Raw genomic sequence first — 19,494 nt, forward strand, 5'->3', positions numbered from 1 at the left:
TGCTTTGGAATTTAAATCACATTGGTTTTAAATATCTTATAAAATACATAATTAATTTAATTATCTTATAAAATACATTTAAACTACTAACACTTTTGAAACTTAATTTTTGTAAAATATAACAGAACCAAGTAAAAATCTTATGTGAGAGAAAAAGAAACTTTCTCGTTTTAGTTTAAAAAAAATGGTAATTTCTCAAAATGGGTTCTTTCTTGATAGAATTCCTTTAAATATTATTATATGATTATTATGACTGCAACCATTCATAAACGCTCAAAGCTTTATTCTAGGAAGCCATTAAAAAATAAAGGAGTTAAAAAAAATACCAACACTCAACTTGGAGTACTTCTACACTAACCATTTTCTCAAGTTTTTACCTGTTTTCAATGAATTCCTTAAGTATATTACTTTAATAAAATGATTCTTTCTAGCACAACATGTTTGTTTCGATGTCCAATAAACTATTACATCTATTATCAACTTTCTTTCTGTTTGCTTTAAATGAACTGGAATACAACGCCGATGTTGAGTTTAGCATTAACGGTCAGGTATATTATTTTATTCAAAGACGATGATGAACTTGTTGTTAGCATTATGGACGAAGCGCGTGTAGTTGCTCAGCAGATAGACGGACGAGTACGATACATCAACCGCCAGATCCAAAAACTGTTTCGTGTAGTACTCGAGCCGGTCCAGATTATTCATCTCGCCGCCTGGATGGTAACCACTGTACGCTTCCCGGCCCTCCACCGCTGTCTCCTTCTTTTGGGCCAAACGCTTCGCAATCTCGAACAGCTCGGAATGCTGCGAAACCGGTGCCATCGGATCGAAACTGCTATCCTCCTGCAGGATGTCCAGATTATCCATCAATCGTTCGGCCGGGCGCAGCTTGCCGATCGGTTCAACGGCGAACGCATCCTTAGCGATGGCAAACAGCACCAGCGTGCAAAGTAAAGCGATTGACTTCATTCTAAAGCTGTCACGGGGAAAGGGCAAAGTCAGAGCGATAGAAAAAGAGATGTTAGCAACAGAACAACAGAACAGAGATGGTTGGCTGTTGGCACGAACGGTGCTTACCGTGATGGGTCCGTACACTTCTGCGATCGGATGAAAGTAGAATGAAAGAAGTTTGGAACACGCTCACCAGCTTTATGCACTCGACACTGGCCGCTGCGGCTCCCGAAGTTTGGCAATGCTTTCTCCCCTCTCGGGTTTGGCTTTGGCCGACCACCGTTCGTGGTCCAGTTTTCTTTTCCTTGTTTTGTTTTTGAACCGACATCTCGACTGCATTCTCTTAGAAGTTTTCCATTAATTGGATGTGCGTCAGCCACGGAACCGAGGTGCCTCTCACTTTTTGCACCGATCACACGCAACGGTGCTACTACGACCGGTTGCGCGTTCATTCTATCGCCGAGTGTATATTCGTACAGAACGATTGGTGGTTTTGTGCAGAACAAACCATTGTCCAGGAAAGTCATGGTAAGTAGGGCTTTTGGGGATTTAAAAAGGTTATATTATAGTGCAATATACTAACTTGTCATTAACCTACTTTGCTATCGAAAGATTCTATCAGCAAAACAGCTGGTGCTTTGGATTGCCTTGGGGAGCTTCGTAGGTGCGATCGCAATCGAGGAGAATGTAGGGACAACTTCCTTGGTAGAAAGTCACAACCTCACCACCACCACCTCCACCACTACAGTCACTACACCCACTACATCCACCATTTCCACCACTTCAACCACTTCAACCACACCCAGCACAACTTTCTCTAGCAGTACTACCGCTCGAACCACCTCGTCACAAGCCATCTCCAGTTCTAGTCCATCCACACCGCCCATCTTGGCCAGAGCGAACCCCATTTCTAGTACCTCAACCAGCAGAAGCATCATCAGCACAACCTCCAGCGCAACAACGACTAAACCTTCGGCAAAGCGTCAGATAAGCTTGAATGAATTCCAGCAGCTAGTAGCAAAGGTTAACGATGAGATCAGCATGCTGCGCAATCAGTCGGCAAACCTATCCCAAACGTACGAAGAGCTGGTGCGAAGATACAACGATCGAACTTCGCAGGTACCGATCGTACTGTACGATGTATCGGATTGTTCCAACAGTACCAACGTCCAGCATGATACTTCAACCGAAGCGATCAAACAGAAGTCAACTGTACCAGAAGTTACTAATCCTACGGTCTCTTCAGAAGAAGTCACTACTACCACGGCTAAGTCAACAACAGTAACTACATCTACTACAACAGCACCATCCAGTACAAGACGAGTCGAGGATTCAATTCAGAAGCAAACCCATTCGAAGTCCTCTTCCGATGGAGCATTACCAGCCGAACCAGTACCTCAGAGCTCAGGAAGCTCCCACACACAGATCTACGGCAATAAGTACTACAACTACATACACTACTTCATGTATCCACCGAGCGAGGAACAGCTGGAAGAAATGGGTTCTCCGCCAACTCAACTCAACCATCGCCGAAAGAGTGGAAACGATTCTCGGAAAGCCGTACCACAGAATCGCTGGAAGGAAGTTCCATATCGTACGAAAAATAGATGGGAAGAGCGCATCGACTCGCGGGAAGAATCGATGGAACCAGAGTTTTCACCCGCTCTTCGTCGATGGCCTCAAGAACCAACCGGTGAGATCGGTAGTAATCAGCGATCGGCTTCATCGGACTATAGACCATTCTACGGAAGTCCGATTCCAGCGATCGGGGGACAGTACCGTTTCGGAGGAGCTGCACAACGGAAACCAGTCGAGCTTCCGCCTAGCCCCGTTCCTGCACCACCGAAGCTCGCACCGTATCCATTAGCTGAGGAACGTATTCCATCGCGAGTTGTACCACAGGAAAAGATTTTTTCATTCATTCCGGAAAAGCCGAAACCAACGCCACCAGCGCCTGTTCCCAAAGTACCAGCGTATCAAGCTGACAGGGTTCCTTCCTTCCTGGAACGTCGTAACACTTATCGTAATGAGCCTCCGGCTCAGCTCCGAACAACCAAGGCTCCTCCTGTCAGGTTATTTACGCCAGCGACGACCGTAGCCCGAGAACCGGTGACACCACAGTCGATCGAGAGTTTGTTCTCGTTCGGTGCGAAACCGGTGACCTATTCGATTCCGACCACCGCGAAACCGTCGCCCGGTGTCACTCGCAACGGTTGGGATGGGTACGATTTTTCGTTCGTGCGTAAGGCGCAGGAAACGAAGAAGCGACTGCAGCGACAGCAACGATCTTCGCGCAAGGGTGTGCCAGAGCTATGAGGGAATGAGAAATTCTTTACATTTTAAGAGTAAATTTGCTTTTTTTTAAACAGTATACAAATATAATATTAACAAATGAAAACTGAATGCAATCAGGTACAATAACACGAGCGGGTCACGAGGATAAGCATATAAAACTACTTTAATAGAAATAAAGTAAAAACATTGAAGTAACTAAAAGATATATTTAAAAAAAAATGAAACAAAAGAAAGAAAATAAGAATCAATTTGAAAGTATTTAAAACAAAAAGGTAGGCAAACATATTTGAAATAAAACATAATAATACAAGATGGACGTACAAAGAAATATATTTTTTTTAATTCATAAGAGACGGCCTGGTTGTATTGCCAAAGAAAGAAAATAAAACGGCAAAAATACATAGAGAGCATTCCAATTGCAACGGGAATTTCGATCGGATGACAGTGTTTTCGTATGACTTAGTTAATTAATTGCAATGCCAAAAACGGTAAATATGATCGCCATTTAATGTTGAACTCTTTTCGCCATTAAATTAAAGCCTTCAAAGCATGTTCTCATCAACAAAAGGCAGTTCTTTCTTGTTTTAATCACATTAAACACGCAGCAGTTCGAAAAGCTCGCAGGGAGGCCTTATTTCTCCCATTCGTGGGTATTTGGTCTTCAGAATAAAGCAATCAAAAATAAGTCCAGTCCATTCCCTTTTTCGTGGCAGCCAGCATTACCGGGTCACAATCCCGTTTGACATGTACGCGAACGTTAATTAGCGATTCTGGACGAGGCAGTGCGCGCGTTCTACATATTTTAGAAAGGAAATCTCTTCCCCCTTTCAAAATTCGTACGATCATCCGGGGTTTTTTCCCCCGCCTTTATTGTGTTGATCAATTGTCATTACCCGTGATGGGCAAATAAATGATAAATAAAAGGAGTTGCAGGAAAAAAAAACAAAAACATCAGAACGTCGAGCGAGGGGGTTGAAACAATTGCGCTCGAGAATGCCCCGTTATGTGCCCTTCTCCTTTTTGGATCGCCAAAAATTAAAGCAAAAACCTGATCCCGCATCCCTTGGAATCCGATCGAATCGATGCGCTTTTTTTTGTCGTTTGTTGGGGCACCTTTCACTTTGCCAGCAAATTCGTCCTGACGACAAGAACGCCGCCACATCCCCTTCACATTAAGCCAGCAGTGCAAAGATTGAAAAACCGGCTCATCAAAAGCACTGGCCAATGAGGTGTGAAGGGAGCAGGAATCGTTTTGCCAAAAAGGAGAATGGAAATGCATCAAATTATCGTAATGAATGTTTCCTGTGTTCATCCGTGATATGTTTTGTTTTTGTGCTTGAAGCATTGCGGCAAGAACACTGTTGAGAACGGCGAACGATCAACCATGCCGTGGGGATCTTGAAGCGATCTTGTTTTCATCCCTGTTGGCAATCAGCTGGTTTTCGGTGCAACATTACCGTACACTTATCGTGGCGCAAATTTTACCGTTCGCCGGACCTTTCACTTACACGACGATGGTGGTTCACCAAAACCTTACAAGGGATTTACCGTGCGCACGTGCATTCACATGGTCAAGTTCAAAACCGCAGTCGATCGTGTTAAGAAGGCCGGTTTGATTTTTGGAGACCTTTTTTTTGGGGGGGGGGGGGCTTTGTTTTTCGCATCATCACCAGAACGGGAATGCAATTCATTGCTACATTCTTCCTACCCCAGTTGAAAGTCATCCCCCGTGGAAATGTGGGTCAAAGTGAAGGGCTTTCTGTCGTTATTTTTTGGCAGAAGCAAAAAAAGCTGCATTTCGGTGATTCGGTGCATACGAACTGACAGGATGCGGTAGGTAGGAATCAAAAGAGAGAGAAAGAGAGAAAAAACACGAACCGGACACCATGAACATATCGAATTCTTCCCAGCATAACCACGACATTCTCTGACGCCCGTCTGCTGTTCACAGAAGACACCGAAAAGAGAAGGTTGATGGTAAACAAAGCGTGGAAGAAAAAAAAAAATCAGAAGCTAATTAAATGCAATAAATTGCAACTAATGCCGCGTCCACTCACCTGCACTAAATGATGATGGTGAAAGAAATCCCATTCGCAAACTGCTGACGATAAGAATAATAGCAAGCGTAATAATCGAGCACCGTTAACGCGGTGTTGTATGCGCCTTTCGAAATTTGATTCTTTCCCACCCCCCAGGGAGGTGAAAGAATGAGGTGAGAATCTTTATCGTGCCTTTTTAAAAAGTCATCAACATTACTTACTTATTGCGCTGTGGTGTTGATAGCAATAAAGAAGTTAGAAAAGTACACTTGAAAGGTTTGTGAAAAATATTGAACCTCTGAAGGAAATAAACTATTGCATAAAAACCCGTTGTGTGTAAGCGCTTGGAAACCAAATCTTATTGAAAAAAAATATTTTGGCCCAAACCGTCCTATGTAATGAAAAGCATGATTAATTATTTTTATTAAAAGAGCTAGACAATATGATGTGCTTCGCTGTATGAAAGATTATTTTGTGGGAAAGTGTTGGAGCAATAAGCTACGCTCGTTTTATTGTACTAATGAAACCAATTTCGTCTTAATGATTTCTCTTAATTTGGGCCGCGTTTGGGAAGAAAATTTAAAGAAGCGCTGTATGATTTTTTATTTGTTTATCAGTGCGTCCGGTTGACAATATTAAACGTCTACAGTCGATCGGTTGACAGCTGACGCTTCGAGTACGCAGCAGCACAAGGATCAGCTACGTGCGTAGCCAACAGCGAGGAAAGGACCGAAATGTTTTAGTATAAAATGGTTTTCACTCCCATGACTCTAATGGTTATCTAATGGTCGGAGTATAAAATAGTAAAATGGAACAACCGTTCAACACGCCCACAAAAAAAATTCTTTCACTTTTCAAGAAGGAATGATATATTGTGTAGTTATACTAGAACAGCGAAGAAGGCACACATTATTCACCTAAAAATACACATACACATTGACGCCCCGTATATTCGAAACAGCATAAATTTCTTAGAACCAGTGAGAATGTTAAAAGTCAGTCAGCATCAGCAAAGAGATTTAAGAACCACAGCAAAATTATTCTAAAAGCCCGGTAACTAAAAACATTGACTCATATAACGCACTAGAATTCAAATTAAGGGTCAGATTCAGGTATATTAGCTTGTAGTATATATTTGCATATGTTCTACTTCTTTTTAATTGGCCTAACGACATCTTAGGGGCGGTCCGGTGGCCGAGGTGACACGGCAGGACCGGGGTTCAAATCCCATCCAGACCGCCTCCCGTACGTAGAGCTGACTACTTTGCTACGGGTAAAATCAAGTCATAGAATCCAGAAATGGCAGGCCGAGACCTCTCGAGGTTGTAGTGCCATGGAAGAAGAAGAAGAAGAACGACATCTTAAGGTCATATGCCTACCATTTTTGGCTCGCTATTAGGATAGTCAGTTCTCGCTATGGGGGAACGGCCCAGATGAAATTTGAACTCAAGTCCTGCCGTGTGAAGACTGGCGCCTCTGTCACAACTACCACCGGGTTGCCCCTAATGCGTATGTTCTTCTTCTTCTTCTTCTTTGGCACTACAACCTCGTGGGGTCTCGGGCGTGCCATTTCTCTGATTTGATTTACCCGGAGCAAAGTAGTGTACTGCGTACGGGGAGGCGGTCCGAATGGGATTTAAACCCCGGTCCTGCCGTGTGAAGAAAGCCACCTCACATATGTTCTGTGATCTATATTTTCTAGTTGGCTTAACACGAAAATTAAGTACCTCCAGCTAAAGCACTTTTTATTCTCCATAAACCGAAAATCTAGTGCTTACTAAAAAGTTTATGGAAACCATATATGCTTTCAAAATTTTTCTAAAAAACAAAAAAAAAAATAATAAAGATCTACAAAAAAGGTAAGAATAATTTTAAATTAATTGCACATTTTTTGGAATATATTTTGATCTGAAAGTCTGCATCCTTTAAATTTTTAACACTTAAGATTTCGAACCGTTAAGAACAGAAGCAATTAAACGACTGAAACTCGTAGAAGTCTTGGCTATATTTTCGAACGCGTTTTTCTAAAGTGTAAAGTACAATCGTTTTACAATAGCAATACGGCCAGGTCGTTCTTTATGAATAAAAAAAATCGTTTTACATTAAAATATAAATATGGCCTTACGAAATGGTAAACAAGTGCAATTGTTTTTAAACTGATTTATTTGTCTGCTTATATTTGTTTGACGTACGACGCCGAGTTTCACCATCTTCATCCATTTGAGGAGATCGGATCCCAGACATATATACGACGTGCTGTTCAACCCCGGAAGCGGTCACGAATTGTATTGCATTGTTCAAATTCAGTGTAGACAAGAACCGATCTTGCCTCTGGTTTATGTCGTCATCTAAGATGGCTTCATCACACAGCGTGCGTCTGCGGAAGTTATAGTTGATTTATGATTTTATAGCGGTTTCGAGACTAAATAAAGGCTAGACTAGGTGTTTAATTATTTTTGATGATTTTTGTAGATTTATTTGCAAAGACCTATGCTTGTGCGTAAGACTACGTAGGTTTGTCTAGCTAGCAAAATATTCTAACGAATACGAAACCTCCACGAGCTGTCGTTTTGAGGTAGGGAGAGTCTTCTGATCTTTTCATGTTGATTTTGTAGTACTGGAGGATACAAGAACAGAGATTTGGTTGTTGATTTTGTTGGTCGTCTTCGTCTTCTTCCTAGGCTCTGCTACCTCGAAGAGTCTCCGGGCCGGAGGACGGGACCAGCTTTTTCGCATATCGAATCTAATAATATCCCACTCATTTTATGCCACTATTTCTTTGCAGATCGAATTGAAAGTCCTCGAGGGCTGAAAGTTTGATATTTTTATTCTACAAATTTGAGAATTGTTTAGATGGTTTCTCAATCAAGGTATAGAGAACCAAAAGAAGGCTTTAATACATAATAAGATGTACAAATTGCTAGTGAAGGATGTGACTGTCAAAGCTTTACTCAAAGTTTGTATCGAAGATCTCAGTGTGTCTTTCAAATACTGAGCTGATAAAGATTTCTCCGTTCATTGATCTTGCTGAATCTTGACGCTTTTCTTCATCGAAGAAAACGATTTAAAAAAATAATAATCAGGAGGATATTTTCTTTCGTGCTCTTCCAATTAAGCATAATGATCTGACGAACACTCTCGGCCCTGTATTGGCTTATTGATTTCTCACCTTTTGGAGCTACCTTCTAGAAATTTCTGCCTTTCTTGCCATGAATATTCTCTTCAATTGTTAGGCAGGACAGCGTACAAAGGAACGATTCCCAAGTTCTTCCTGGATTCTACCTTGTGAAAGCCCCACGCAGCTATCGTCTCGAAAACCGACTAACGACTAACAAATGGCTTATTTATTGTTATTTGTTTTTGAATCTATATCTGACAAACGATAGATATCAAACATGTGCTTTTTAACCTAATTCATTCACCTTAATTGTCATTCGAATCTGCATACAAATTGAGAAGACATTGAGACTTGAAAATAGCAAGAAATTAAACAACATTTACGTCCCTGATCAATGGAAATTTACCGAGCGACACAACTCTTATCATGAATATAAGAGTCGCAACGCCGACGACTTATATTAATGAACGTGTTCCTATTCGCTTTGTACAAAATAGGCGAGCGAGCGATTTTACGATCGAGCCTTTACATCTTTTTCGTCTTAAACGAGTGGGATTAACAGTGTCTCAGTCTGAATCTGTCTGTAGACTTTAACTGTATTTAACAAACTATTGATAAGTTTGTTTTTATAGCACGATACGCTAATTTAGAGCCAAATCAATCCATTTTATCGATGAACATTTAAATACCAACGGTTAAGGTCTGTGATGCAACAAGTCTAGTCCATGGTGATACTCTCATGACGGATGTTATCGATAAAATGCTATCATTATCGCATGCTTTTAACATAAATTACCTTCAGGAACAAGGCAAACCAATGAATCATACATCGCCCAAAACATACTCACTGAGAAGTTATTTCTCTCTCACTGCATGTACTAAACTCGGATAGGAAAGAAACTCTCTTTCGAGCTAAAGATTGCAGTCGTTAATGCAATTAAAAATAATAAACTAAAACCTTCTCGGGTGAAAGTTGAAAGAGTGTTCGTTGAAAGAGCGAAAGTTCAGCCGCATTGCGCACTTTGGTGCTTCAGTCGCACCGCATATTCTGAGCCATCGAAACCAGCTGAACCAGACAGTCATGGAGCTGTTGAAAGTCATTTTCTACTGTGTGTTGCTACAACTGGTGACATCTTCCGCATCGATTAACGATGCAGCACAACTCGGTACGAAGCAGCTGATCATCATACATCCAGCCATTGACACACTGACCGGACTTTGGAGTGCGTTCCAGGGTGAAACAACGACCCGGGGCCCCAGCAAACGGCAAACGACGATGAGACCCTCAACCGAAGTTCCACCAGGACATTACGAAGCATTGGAAGAGCTGCTAGCCAGATTAATGAAAGCAAACGAAGATCTGCACTCGAGCAAAGATCCCTCCCAAGACTCCCACGCTTAATCCAATGTTAAATAGACAGATGACTTCATTTTAAGTTTGATTTATTGTAAACAGTGTTTTTTGTGTGAATGATTCCAAAGTGTTTCCTAATAAATAATCCTAGCTTGTTTTCGGTTGTGTATCGCAAGATTCGTGTTCCCTACTGTTTCGCCTCGGACAGCTGCTCTAGTGCATCGATGACTGCGCTTTCCTCGATCGGATCAACCGCTTTCTCTGCCTTCACCTCGGCCTGTGTCGCTTCGGCTTCCGTCTGCTTGGACACGTCCAGCTCGCGACCATATCGTCGGTTGCCACCTACGGGACGATTCCGCGCGTAATAATCATCATCATCACCGCCGGGGTTGTACGATTCCGTGGTCGGTCGGTAGCTGGTAGTCTCCGGGAACGTGGGCTTACCTGGTCTGTAGCCGCCTTCATAGTCCGGACCGTATCCTGGACCGTAGCCTGGTGGGCCATACTCACCATACGAACCACCATAGCCCGGCTTGTGATGTCCGTACCAGTGCGGCTTCACCCGCTCATTGATCTCATCCATCAGCTGGTGTGCCTGCTCCAGACCACTGCTCAGCGCGTTTACCTTCGCCTCGATCGATTGCCTGTAGCCGGCCAACTCCTTATCCCAGCATCCCTGCCAGTATGGGTCCTCCTTACCGTCCGCATCGAACTCTTCCCCATTCAGGCTGTAGTGAATCTTGAGCAGGGCACCGCGAATGTCTCGCTGAGCCCGCAGCAGCTCCCGGATGATACGACGCTTCTCCTCCGTTGGCAACGTATTGATGTCGTCATAGTTGAGCTCGCCCGCAAACACTACTCCACACAGCAGCACCACGCCGATCACCGGAATAAGCAACTTTCCTGACAAAGCCATCGCAACACTAGAACAATAGTGGGGAGATTCAAAGCGTTAGAATAGAGTTCAATAAGCTAAAACAACTTAAAGAAAATTTTGAAATTAAGAATAATATCGAACAAATATTATTACAGCTGATGCGATCGGATCTCACCTCATGCACTCTGTGGTGACAGAGAGTTGTACTAAAGCAATAAGCGTACCGTACCCAGGTGCATTCGTTTTTATATGGACTTGCATTCGATCTGCAGTAAATTTCTTCCAGGAGAATGTTCTAGCTCCTCCCACCGGGGTGAATTTTCCTTTTTTTTCCTCGGGAGAAAGGTGATCCTGTACTTTCACCAATCGGGATGATAAAATGAGCAGTGCGCGCTGCTGATGTGAAACTGTCTCTTTTTTTGGATGGGAACGTGAGCTTGAGGTTGAACGTGAATTTTTTGAGAGATTTGTTTTATTCTATTGGAATAATTCAATAAAACTGATATTATATGAATGTAAAAAAGATGATAATTTAATTGATTTTATAATAATCAAAAAAATATTAAAGCTTCATTATAAAAACATAGGGAAATTCTGAATAATGACAAAGAACTGATTTTTTTTTTTTTTTTTTTTTTTTTTTTTTTTTTTTTTTTTTTTTTTCAAATTGTTTGCCTCAAGGGCTTTACAAAGTCAATTTATCTTATAACTAAACATACATGACACACAAGGAGGATATAGGGAGCAGACAGAGATGGCTAGTGAGGAAAAGAAAAACAGATTTTAGGATAAAGAAGACAAAAGACGGGAGCGGAAACAATTAATGGAGATATTGTGGTCAAACAGATCACCAACCGAATTGAATGCTAGTAACGCGCGCATCCATGGATCGCTGTGGGAAAACCGCGTACGACAAAAAGGGATAAGTAGGGGAGGACGTACGCGTAAGCGATGGGAGGGGACATATAAAGGGATAGCTGCCAGAAGGGCGGGGGAGTCAATGTTGGAAAGTAGGATGTTGGCAATAAATAACTTGCGAGCATGACCATGACGATCTTCCAGCTTAACCAAACCCAGTAGCTGGCACCGCTCCGAATAAGAAGGTAAGGTTGTGCTGGGGTCGTTCAGTAAACGTCTAGCGGCTATCCGCGTGAATTTCCTCTGCACCCTCTCCAACCTGTTCATAGCGGTGACACCAGCGGGGGACCATACAACACTGGCGTACTCCAGGATGGGACGCACCCAGCAACAATACAGCGCTCTCAGGCATAACGGGTCTCGAATATCAGTGGACATACGAGCGATTAGACCCAACACCTTGCTAGCCCGCTCAAGGACCGAGTTGAGATGCGGCTCGAAGGACAATTTGTCGTCCAGCCACACCCCAAGGTCCCTGACCAAGGAAACTCGCGGAAGTGTTGAGTCGTAGAGCCGATACTGGTGTATATGTTTGGAAGAAGAGCGACCAAACGAAATTACACAGCACTTCGAGACACAAAGAACGAGCCCGTTGGATATGCACCAGCCAGCGAAAGCATCTATGTGGGATTGGAGGGAGCGGGAGTCGCGGGACGAAGACACAGGAAGATAAAACTTGACATCGTCGGCATACAACAAACAACCGTTAGGGGGAAGCGATTGAATGCAATCGGCGATGAAGAGTGAAAACAATAAAGGACTCAAGACACTACCCTGAGGAACCCCAGATTTGCTGATGAACGGGTCCGACAGAGCCCCATCGACCCTTACCCTATACGACCGGTCCTTCAAAAAGGAACAGAGCCAGAGAAGAAGGGCTCCACCGAAACCCATTCGCTCGAGCTTTGCCATAAGCAATTGATGCGACAAACAGTCGAACGCAGCTTTGAAATCTGTGTAAATGACGTCAACCTGCCTACCAGCGGCTGTGTGCGGAAACAGATCGATCATCAACGACATAAGGTTCGACAGGGTAGAGCGTCTCGGCACGAAACCGTGCTGGGAGGATGGGATTAACGGGGAAACAATAGGAAGGATAGAAGAGTAGATTACAGACTCGAGGACTTTGGACGCTGCACAGAGGATGGAGATGCCTCGATAATTTAAGGGGGACGTCCGGCAACCTTTCTTAAAGACTGGGATCAGCCAAGCTGATCTCCAAAGAGAGGGAAAAACTCCCGTATCAACCGACCTAGAGAATAGGCGAATCAACACAGGAGCAATCACCTCTCTAGCGTCAATGAGTGCGGAAGAAGGGATGCCGTCAGGACCAGGAGATAAGGAGCGCTTAAGCTGACAAAGTGCAGTGAGCACCATCTGTTCGTCGATATGCACCGAGTGAGCGTTAATATAGTCCCGAGGAACACTCGAGAGCCCGGCCACAAGAGACGCGGTAGAGTGGGTCGGATCAACAAAAAGACCCTCGAAGTGACGCGCAAACAAATTAGATATTTCCAACGGGGAGGAAGCAGAGCAATCGCCCAAAGACATATTTGTTGGAATACCGGAGGATCCACGTTGTCTATTGGCGTATCTCCAGAATGACCTAGGATTTGTATAAAGATGGGATTGAATGCGCGCGTTATGGGTACGAAGGCGGATCCTGTTATAACTGCGATGAGCAGATGCTGCGTATTTGAAGACACGCAGGTGAAAAGTGGAGCGGTGCATCCGATACGCACGAAGCGCACGCTTAAGATCCGCCTTAAGTGAACGAAGGTGTCTATCTGACCACAAGGGATTTGGAGGAGGGGTACGAAAGGGACAACACTGGGAGAGGAAAGACAAAATCACAGACGTAAACTTGGCTACTGCCTCGTCAATACTAAGAGCAGCGTCCAGGGAGCTCCAGTCGTAAATATTTTAGAAATATTTGTTGTTGTACAGTTTTGAATAAATCTTTTGTTTTGTTTTATTGCTAAACCAAACTTTTTTCAGCAATAAAAAAGAGTTGTTAGAGCAGACACGAGACGTTGACATGATAGTCTTATTGGAAGAAAAAATATCAAATTTTTATTAATTTAATGAAATACTGATGGTAAGCATGCCTAGTGAAACTATACATAATAATCTAACCTAACCTAATAACATTTTTTCTTTCGATATGCTCCACGCTTTACTTCCTCTTCTTCTTCTTGGCCTAACGAACTCTTAGGGCATACTTGCCATTTTTGGCTTACTAGACTTATTGATATCGCATAGTTGGATAGTCAGTCCTCACTATGAGACGGGTACGGCTCAGAAGAGATTTGAACTCTGGTCCTACCGTATGGATACCAGCGTCGCAGTCGCATCTACAACCGGGACGCCCCCAGCCTACGGTACGGTCTGTTAGTGTGAGTCTGCTGCCTAAGAAGACGCCTAGGTCTCGAACTACCCTTGGACAGGGTATAGAGAAATCAGCTATTTTGGAATAAAATTCTTTCATAGCTCTTTTTCTTGGAAACTTTATTACTGTAAATTAGTGGAATGTTAACACGCATGAAATCACTTTGACAAAACGCGTTGAATTGAGTTAAACAGATTTGAAGTCTTTGGCGATACACAGGGTCAGAAAGTGATAATATTATCTTTAAATCGTCTGCAAATAACAGCTTGTCGCAATCTGAGATAGATTAAATTAAAACGTCGTTAATAAATAAGACAACAAAAATAGGGCCTACGATACTGCCTTGCAGAACTCCTGTACATAGAGAATTTGCCCAGGATGCCAGGATTTTGCAAATATCGTATGGACTTCTTCGCAACAATAAGAAATTAACATGATTTAATCCATTCAGCGTAAGGTTACACGTATAATATTTTATTATCTTTCATGGTTCCGTGTCTCTCTGTTTCAGTCATATCATACTAGATGTCTATTATTTGGACTGAAATCGCTCGAACGTAGAAGAGTGACGGTACAGTGCATATTTTTAAATACATTGCTCAGTGGTAATTTTGACGCCCCGTCGTTTCAAGAGAAGATCAACATTCAGGCACTGTCAGGTTTTTGAATGTGTGTGTCTTATTTATTTATTTATTCCCTTACTACGGTACAACGCTTAAGCATATGGTTTAGTATTGTTCTACTGCGTTTAAAAAATAATATGTTAAAATGATGCGTTAAAAATCTTGTTATGTAGTCATGTAACGATAGCTGGATAACTGAAGGAGAATTAAATGTCAATATAAATGTAAATTTTTGTACCATTCATCATTCTCGTGTGTGATATGCAGTTAAACACAGAAAAAAGCGATTACACCACAACATGCATTTTAAATAAATTTATTTTTGAGTTTTGTTCTGTTTTCTCCTAACAACCGATAACATCCTAACCGTAAAATCTCTGTTAATTTAAAGCGAGTCACATCCGTTTCTGTTGTTTCACACCGATTCCCGCCCCTAAGCGCTGGGCCGATCGCTGCGCAGCGCATCGAGGGCAGCCTTCTGCTGGCTGAGCAGCTTCTGCATCTGTTCCACATCGGTGTAATAATGGCCACCGTGCTCCTTATCCTTTCGGTAGTACAATTTCTTGTGCAGCGCATCAATCTTGTCCGCGAGCGCAACAAACTGCTCATGGCATTTGCGTGCAAATTCGTCCACATCCTCCACCAGCTTCTTGTACGAGTCCTTCGGTTGCGGATGGTATCCGAAGTAGGATTTGCTAGCCGCTCCCGAGTTGGATTCCACGCTCGATTCGTTCGGTACCGTCGCTGCAGCAATCACCACCAGCACCGAGCAGACAGCGAGAAAGACGATGTTCTTGCACGACATTGTGATAAAGGTGTAGTTTGTGTTATCTTGCGTGAGAGATGACAGGAACCATGTAGAACAAAATTAAACATTAAAATAAGGCCGTTGGTTGAACGGAGGTTCACCTTAACACTCACCTCACTGGAACAGTCGGTACGATTCAATAACCCTTCCGCATGCGAAGAAAAGCACCTTTATATGAACTTTTCTTTCGGGTGCGTCGAGCGTTTACTCCTCCTACGAATCCGTTCCGTTGTACTTTCACCAATCAGATTTTGGTGGTTCTGACTTTCTCCTGCAAGCTTTTTTTTTTCGCAAGAGTTGGCAGATTGTTAAATGTTCTTGTTCTACAGGACAGGAAACATGTTTTCCAATTTTTTTTCAGTTTTATTAACTTGAAAGTTCTAAAAGTTTCCTACAAGTTTGATAGTAATAATGGTAGTTAAAAAGTGTAGAATGTTTATAAATTAATATTAATATTAATATTATATTTATAATTAATATTTATAATAATATTAATATTAATATAATTATATAATATTAATAAAGTTTATAAATTAATATTTAGAATATAAATTAATATTTAGAATAAGCAATACGGCCAGGCCGTTCTTTATGAACAAAAAAAAAAATATTTAGAATAAATTACAATGACTTTAATATCAAGGTTTATCTTCTCTCTCTCTATCTCTTCTTGACCAAACGATGTCTTAGGCCATGCCTGCCGTTTCTAGCTTAATAGTCTTAATGATACCACGTAGTTAGATAGTCAGTCGTCACTACAGGTGAACGGTCTGGATGGGATTTGAACTCCAGTCGTGCCGTGTGAATCCCGGCGCAGTTATCATATCTATAACCGAGCTTCCTCCAGGTTTATCTTATTTTGTCCTATTTGTTAAAGTAAAACTACATTTTCAAACAAACTTTACACTGGAGTTTATTAGTTTTTAACTAAACGAAGTCTTTCAAGTGGGACTTTATCGCGGTCAAAACCGGACTACATTGACGCAAAGTAACGTAGAATGCTTTGGAAACGTTGAATGAACGTTCACAAGCTGTTTTCCACTCATTCATATGATGTCTAGACTCATGCAAACGCACCTGCAACCCGCACCAGGCACATCTCAATCCATGATGTTTTGCTGCACCAAACGAGATCAATACATTTGGCCATAAGCTTTGAACGGTATGTGAGGTTAGAAGCAACAAAAAACCAGACCGTAAACAACTATTAGCAAAACGGAAAAGAATCCCTGCTGTGACGATGCGCGATATTTTGGGTCAACGGAATTGCAAACAGATTCGCTTCATTTTTGCTAATCGGAATCGGAATCTGCTTATGAAGATCGTTCTCGTTCTTTCTTGAGAGGATGGTAAGCTGTGGTTGTTTAGTTTATGGCATATTTTTGATTTCACTGTTCTGTTTCTCGACTCAACTCGTGTTTGGATGAGAATCTGGATATTTTTCTGTTGTTACTGCCCTGGGACACATAGGTATCTTAAAAGCGTTTGGAATTTCGAGAAGAAGCTCATCACTATAAAGATATTTGTATGAGGATGTTAGCATCAAGAACGATCAAATTGGTTAACGCAGCATCGGAACAAGTTCTACCGGACTGGGCCAGCGTGATAAATGAAATGGATGCTGCTGTTCATCAGTTCAGACAAGCTCGTTTGGATAAGACATCCCAATCATAGCATACAACAGAGCAAAGGATCGACAGAATATTAGGAAGAAAATTTATAGCCCAAATCACCCTAGACAACGAACATTGTAAGATTTAGGGAAGAAAGTAAATGTCAATAACTTAATGTAATAACGCTTTGAATATTTACACCTTATTAATTTAGATATCTTATTTAGATAAAAGTGTGATATTTCTCACTAAAATTTCAACCTCAAAACACTACACACAAGCAATCACGTTTGTTTAAAATAAATATTTGTACTCCTTTATTCGCTAACAGCCGCTGTATGCCGTCCTATCCTCTACCACCAACCCAGTGCATTTTCGTAATACTGCCTCTCGTAGCTTTGCCACATCACCAGCTTGTGCAGCAGTTCCAGCTGTCGTACGAAGTGTGCAAAGTCCAGTATCTGGTCGCTCAGTCGCGCGTCAACGGTTCCCACCAGCAGCTTGTAGTCGGGACGTTCGTCCCGAATGCGAAACTGTTTCGACTCCACCAAAGCGATACAGACGGCGATGGTGAGCAGTCTGGCAAATAGTGGCCAACCGACACAACTCGTACACGATGGCATTGCCGGGCGTGATGTGCTCTGGGACAGGTTCTTCGAAGTACTGATCGTAGCGTTCAAATAAGAACATCGGTTCATTTATTTTTTCGGCTTCCCCTGCACTGTTCTGCCCCGTCCGAGCGAGTTCTTAGTGTTTGGCGTTCTAGCGGAATTTGTTCTCCTTTCGGGTTAATTCGGTTAAAGGTGAGTTACGGATGATAGGTTGATTCGGCGAAAACCGTTCCGAAGAGTTTGTTGTACCGCACGGGGAATATTAATGCGTTCTTAGCCAATCTGAAGCGTACGGGAAGTAAAGTTTTATGTTCTGCTCGTTACCTTAATGAGTGATAAGCACCAATTTGCAAATGCTGGTAGATAGATTTACAGTAGGTTCGCACTGTTCTCACAGCAGTTTAATGCACTCCGTGCTCAGTGTCTTCAAATACTGCGAGCTGCGTTCTATTCTGGTTGCGAAATTCTACCCCAAAGAATATTCGAAGATTGGCATTCCCTTTACTTTTCACGTCCAGATCCAGTTTGAGACGAAAAAACGAAATTGCCCAAAGCAAGTGAGGAAAAAAAATTGCAGTTCAGAAGTTGCAACAGAAAGGAAAGAGAACATTCTACCGCATCGCTCCTTACGAAATACGAGCACTCTGAAGGAGCCTTGGAATGGGTCCCGATCCTGTCCCACTTACCAGAACTGATGCGGACGTGGTGCAGGTAAGTTTGTGGTGTGGTTTTGCTCAATAAAAGAGATTGTAAATCTTCCGCTAAGGAGGAGCTCAGCAGTTGTGAAGCAGGAGCTGCGGTATAAAATGAAGTGTGACGTGTCAATTTCACTGCTGTATCTTGTGTTCGCCCTAATACGTCCTGGATGTTGTGAGGGCATAGAAAAAGTGTCCTATCTTCTACAGTACGGACCCGGTGTGCATACCGTGTTCGAGCAGGAAAACACCCCCGACAAGGTTACCGTGAACGTTAAAGATAGAGTAGCGTCATCCACCACGGTACAGCCGTCGACCTTAACCTCGACGTCCAGTGTATCACAGCAAGTGTCCGAGCGTACCGTCTCGGGATTGTCAGTGTCAACTCTGGCAGTGACTCACTCACCATCCAATACTCCCACCGAAAAGCTTCATCCAAGCACACCTGTTACGGATACCGTTCCCAGCACGCCCGTGACTCCCGGGTCGAATCCAACCGAAAAGAAAGGTGACACAAGCTCTACGACATTCTCCAACAATTCCATGCTCCCGCAACCTTCAACCCTCAGCATCACTAGCCAAGAGAAGAAACGCCCTACCGGATCAATGGCCGAAGGACCGGATGAGCGGCAACGAATTCAGGCGACCTCCGCCGCTCCATGCCACACCCCTGTATCCGTCCTTCAGAAGCTTCATCCCTTACCGTTACCACCGGCCCTGCCCACCTTCGGTGCGATCCTCCGCTCGGACGTGATGGTGAACCTGAAGCCCAAGGAGCTGCGCACACTAATGAGCACGTACATTGGGCTGGTCGAGGCGTACAAGAGCTTTAACCAGCAGCAGAAGCGCAATATCGCCCACCTGGAGGAGGAACTGGCACGCCACGAGCTTATCAAGGCACGGGCCGATCGGTTGCGAAACACAAAGGTTGAAATATTAAACAAGTAGCCCATCCTCCCTGCCGAGTGTGTGTTTCGCTTTTACTTTTTATCCGAATTCGTGTGTGTGTGTGTGACCTTACGCGTGTTGATAACGCGACATCTGTTTAGATAGTCTAAAGGGTGTCTCACGCAACCAGGTAATGTATGCATTTTTCGTGGTTCGTCAAGCGATGTTTGCGCTACCGATCGGATGTCTGCTCGCGATGATGCGAATGCACGTGAGCGAGTGGTTTGTATGTGAGTATGTATGACAATGATTAGG

General features: G+C 42.9%; 5 protein-coding genes across 7 annotated transcripts; 2 read left to right on the forward strand and 3 right to left on the reverse strand.

The window, feature by feature from the left end:
* Nucleotides 1–531: 531 nt before the first annotated feature.
* On the reverse strand, nucleotides 532–1,241 carry LOC118511506. Its single transcript, XM_036054679.1, has 2 exons — nucleotides 1,078–1,241; nucleotides 532–976 (listed from the first exon to the last, which is right to left on the reverse strand). The coding sequence occupies exon 2, from the start codon at nucleotides 967–969 to the stop codon at nucleotides 559–561; it is 411 nt and encodes a 136-aa protein (XP_035910572.1). The 5' UTR covers nucleotides 970–976; nucleotides 1,078–1,241; the 3' UTR covers nucleotides 532–558.
* A 102-nt stretch (nucleotides 1,242–1,343) lies between these two features.
* LOC118511507 (flocculation protein FLO11-like) lies at nucleotides 1,344–3,441 on the forward strand. Its single transcript, XM_036054680.1, has 2 exons — nucleotides 1,344–1,479; nucleotides 1,564–3,441. Exons 1-2 carry the CDS (start codon nucleotides 1,477–1,479, stop codon nucleotides 3,265–3,267), a joined length of 1,707 nt encoding a protein of 568 aa, XP_035910573.1. The 5' UTR covers nucleotides 1,344–1,476; the 3' UTR covers nucleotides 3,268–3,441.
* A 6,388-nt stretch (nucleotides 3,442–9,829) lies between these two features.
* Nucleotides 9,830–10,862, reverse strand: LOC118511508. Of its 2 annotated transcripts, XM_036054682.1 has the most exons (3): nucleotides 10,810–10,862; nucleotides 10,202–10,680; nucleotides 9,830–10,099 (listed from the first exon to the last, which is right to left on the reverse strand). In XM_036054682.1, exons 1-3 carry the CDS (start codon nucleotides 10,812–10,814, stop codon nucleotides 9,945–9,947), a joined length of 639 nt encoding a protein of 212 aa, XP_035910575.1. In that variant the 5' UTR covers nucleotides 10,815–10,862; the 3' UTR covers nucleotides 9,830–9,944. The 2 variants fall into 2 exon arrangements, with proteins under 2 accessions (XP_035910575.1, XP_035910574.1); XM_036054681.1 differs by having other exon boundaries at nucleotides 9,830–10,680.
* A 4,003-nt stretch (nucleotides 10,863–14,865) lies between these two features.
* On the reverse strand, nucleotides 14,866–15,516 carry LOC118511509. Its single transcript, XM_036054683.1, has 2 exons — nucleotides 15,486–15,516; nucleotides 14,866–15,395 (listed from the first exon to the last, which is right to left on the reverse strand). The coding sequence occupies exon 2, from the start codon at nucleotides 15,367–15,369 to the stop codon at nucleotides 14,998–15,000; it is 372 nt and encodes a 123-aa protein (XP_035910576.1). The 5' UTR covers nucleotides 15,370–15,395; nucleotides 15,486–15,516; the 3' UTR covers nucleotides 14,866–14,997.
* Nucleotides 15,517–17,477: 1,961 nt separating this feature from the next.
* LOC118511510 lies at nucleotides 17,478–19,256 on the forward strand. 2 transcript variants are annotated; one of them, XM_036054685.1, is made up of 2 exons: nucleotides 17,478–17,555; nucleotides 18,363–19,256. In XM_036054685.1, the coding sequence occupies exon 2, from the start codon at nucleotides 18,403–18,405 to the stop codon at nucleotides 19,237–19,239; it is 837 nt and encodes a 278-aa protein (XP_035910578.1). In that variant the 5' UTR covers nucleotides 17,478–17,555; nucleotides 18,363–18,402; the 3' UTR covers nucleotides 19,240–19,256. The 2 variants fall into 2 exon arrangements, with proteins under 2 accessions (XP_035910578.1, XP_035910577.1); XM_036054684.1 differs by having other exon boundaries at nucleotides 17,503–17,788; nucleotides 18,115–19,256.
* Nucleotides 19,257–19,494: the final 238 nt, after the last annotated feature.

This window comes from Anopheles stephensi, chromosome 3 (genome assembly GCF_013141755.1).
Source record: "Anopheles stephensi strain Indian chromosome 3, UCI_ANSTEP_V1.0, whole genome shotgun sequence".
In the NCBI taxonomy this organism is placed as follows: domain Eukaryota; kingdom Metazoa; phylum Arthropoda; class Insecta; order Diptera; family Culicidae; genus Anopheles; species Anopheles stephensi.

What these genes read in the sequence shown, in the direction of transcription:
- LOC118511509 (XM_036054683.1), bottom strand. Translation starts at nt 15,369, where the DNA reads ATGTCGTGCAAGAACATCGTCTTTCTCGCTGTCTGCTCGGTGCTGGTG.
- LOC118511510 (XM_036054685.1), top strand. Translation starts at nt 18,403, where the DNA reads ATGAAGTGTGACGTGTCAATTTCACTGCTGTATCTTGTGTTCGCCCTA.
- LOC118511506 (XM_036054679.1), bottom strand. Translation starts at nt 969, where the DNA reads ATGAAGTCAATCGCTTTACTTTGCACGCTGGTGCTGTTTGCCATCGCT.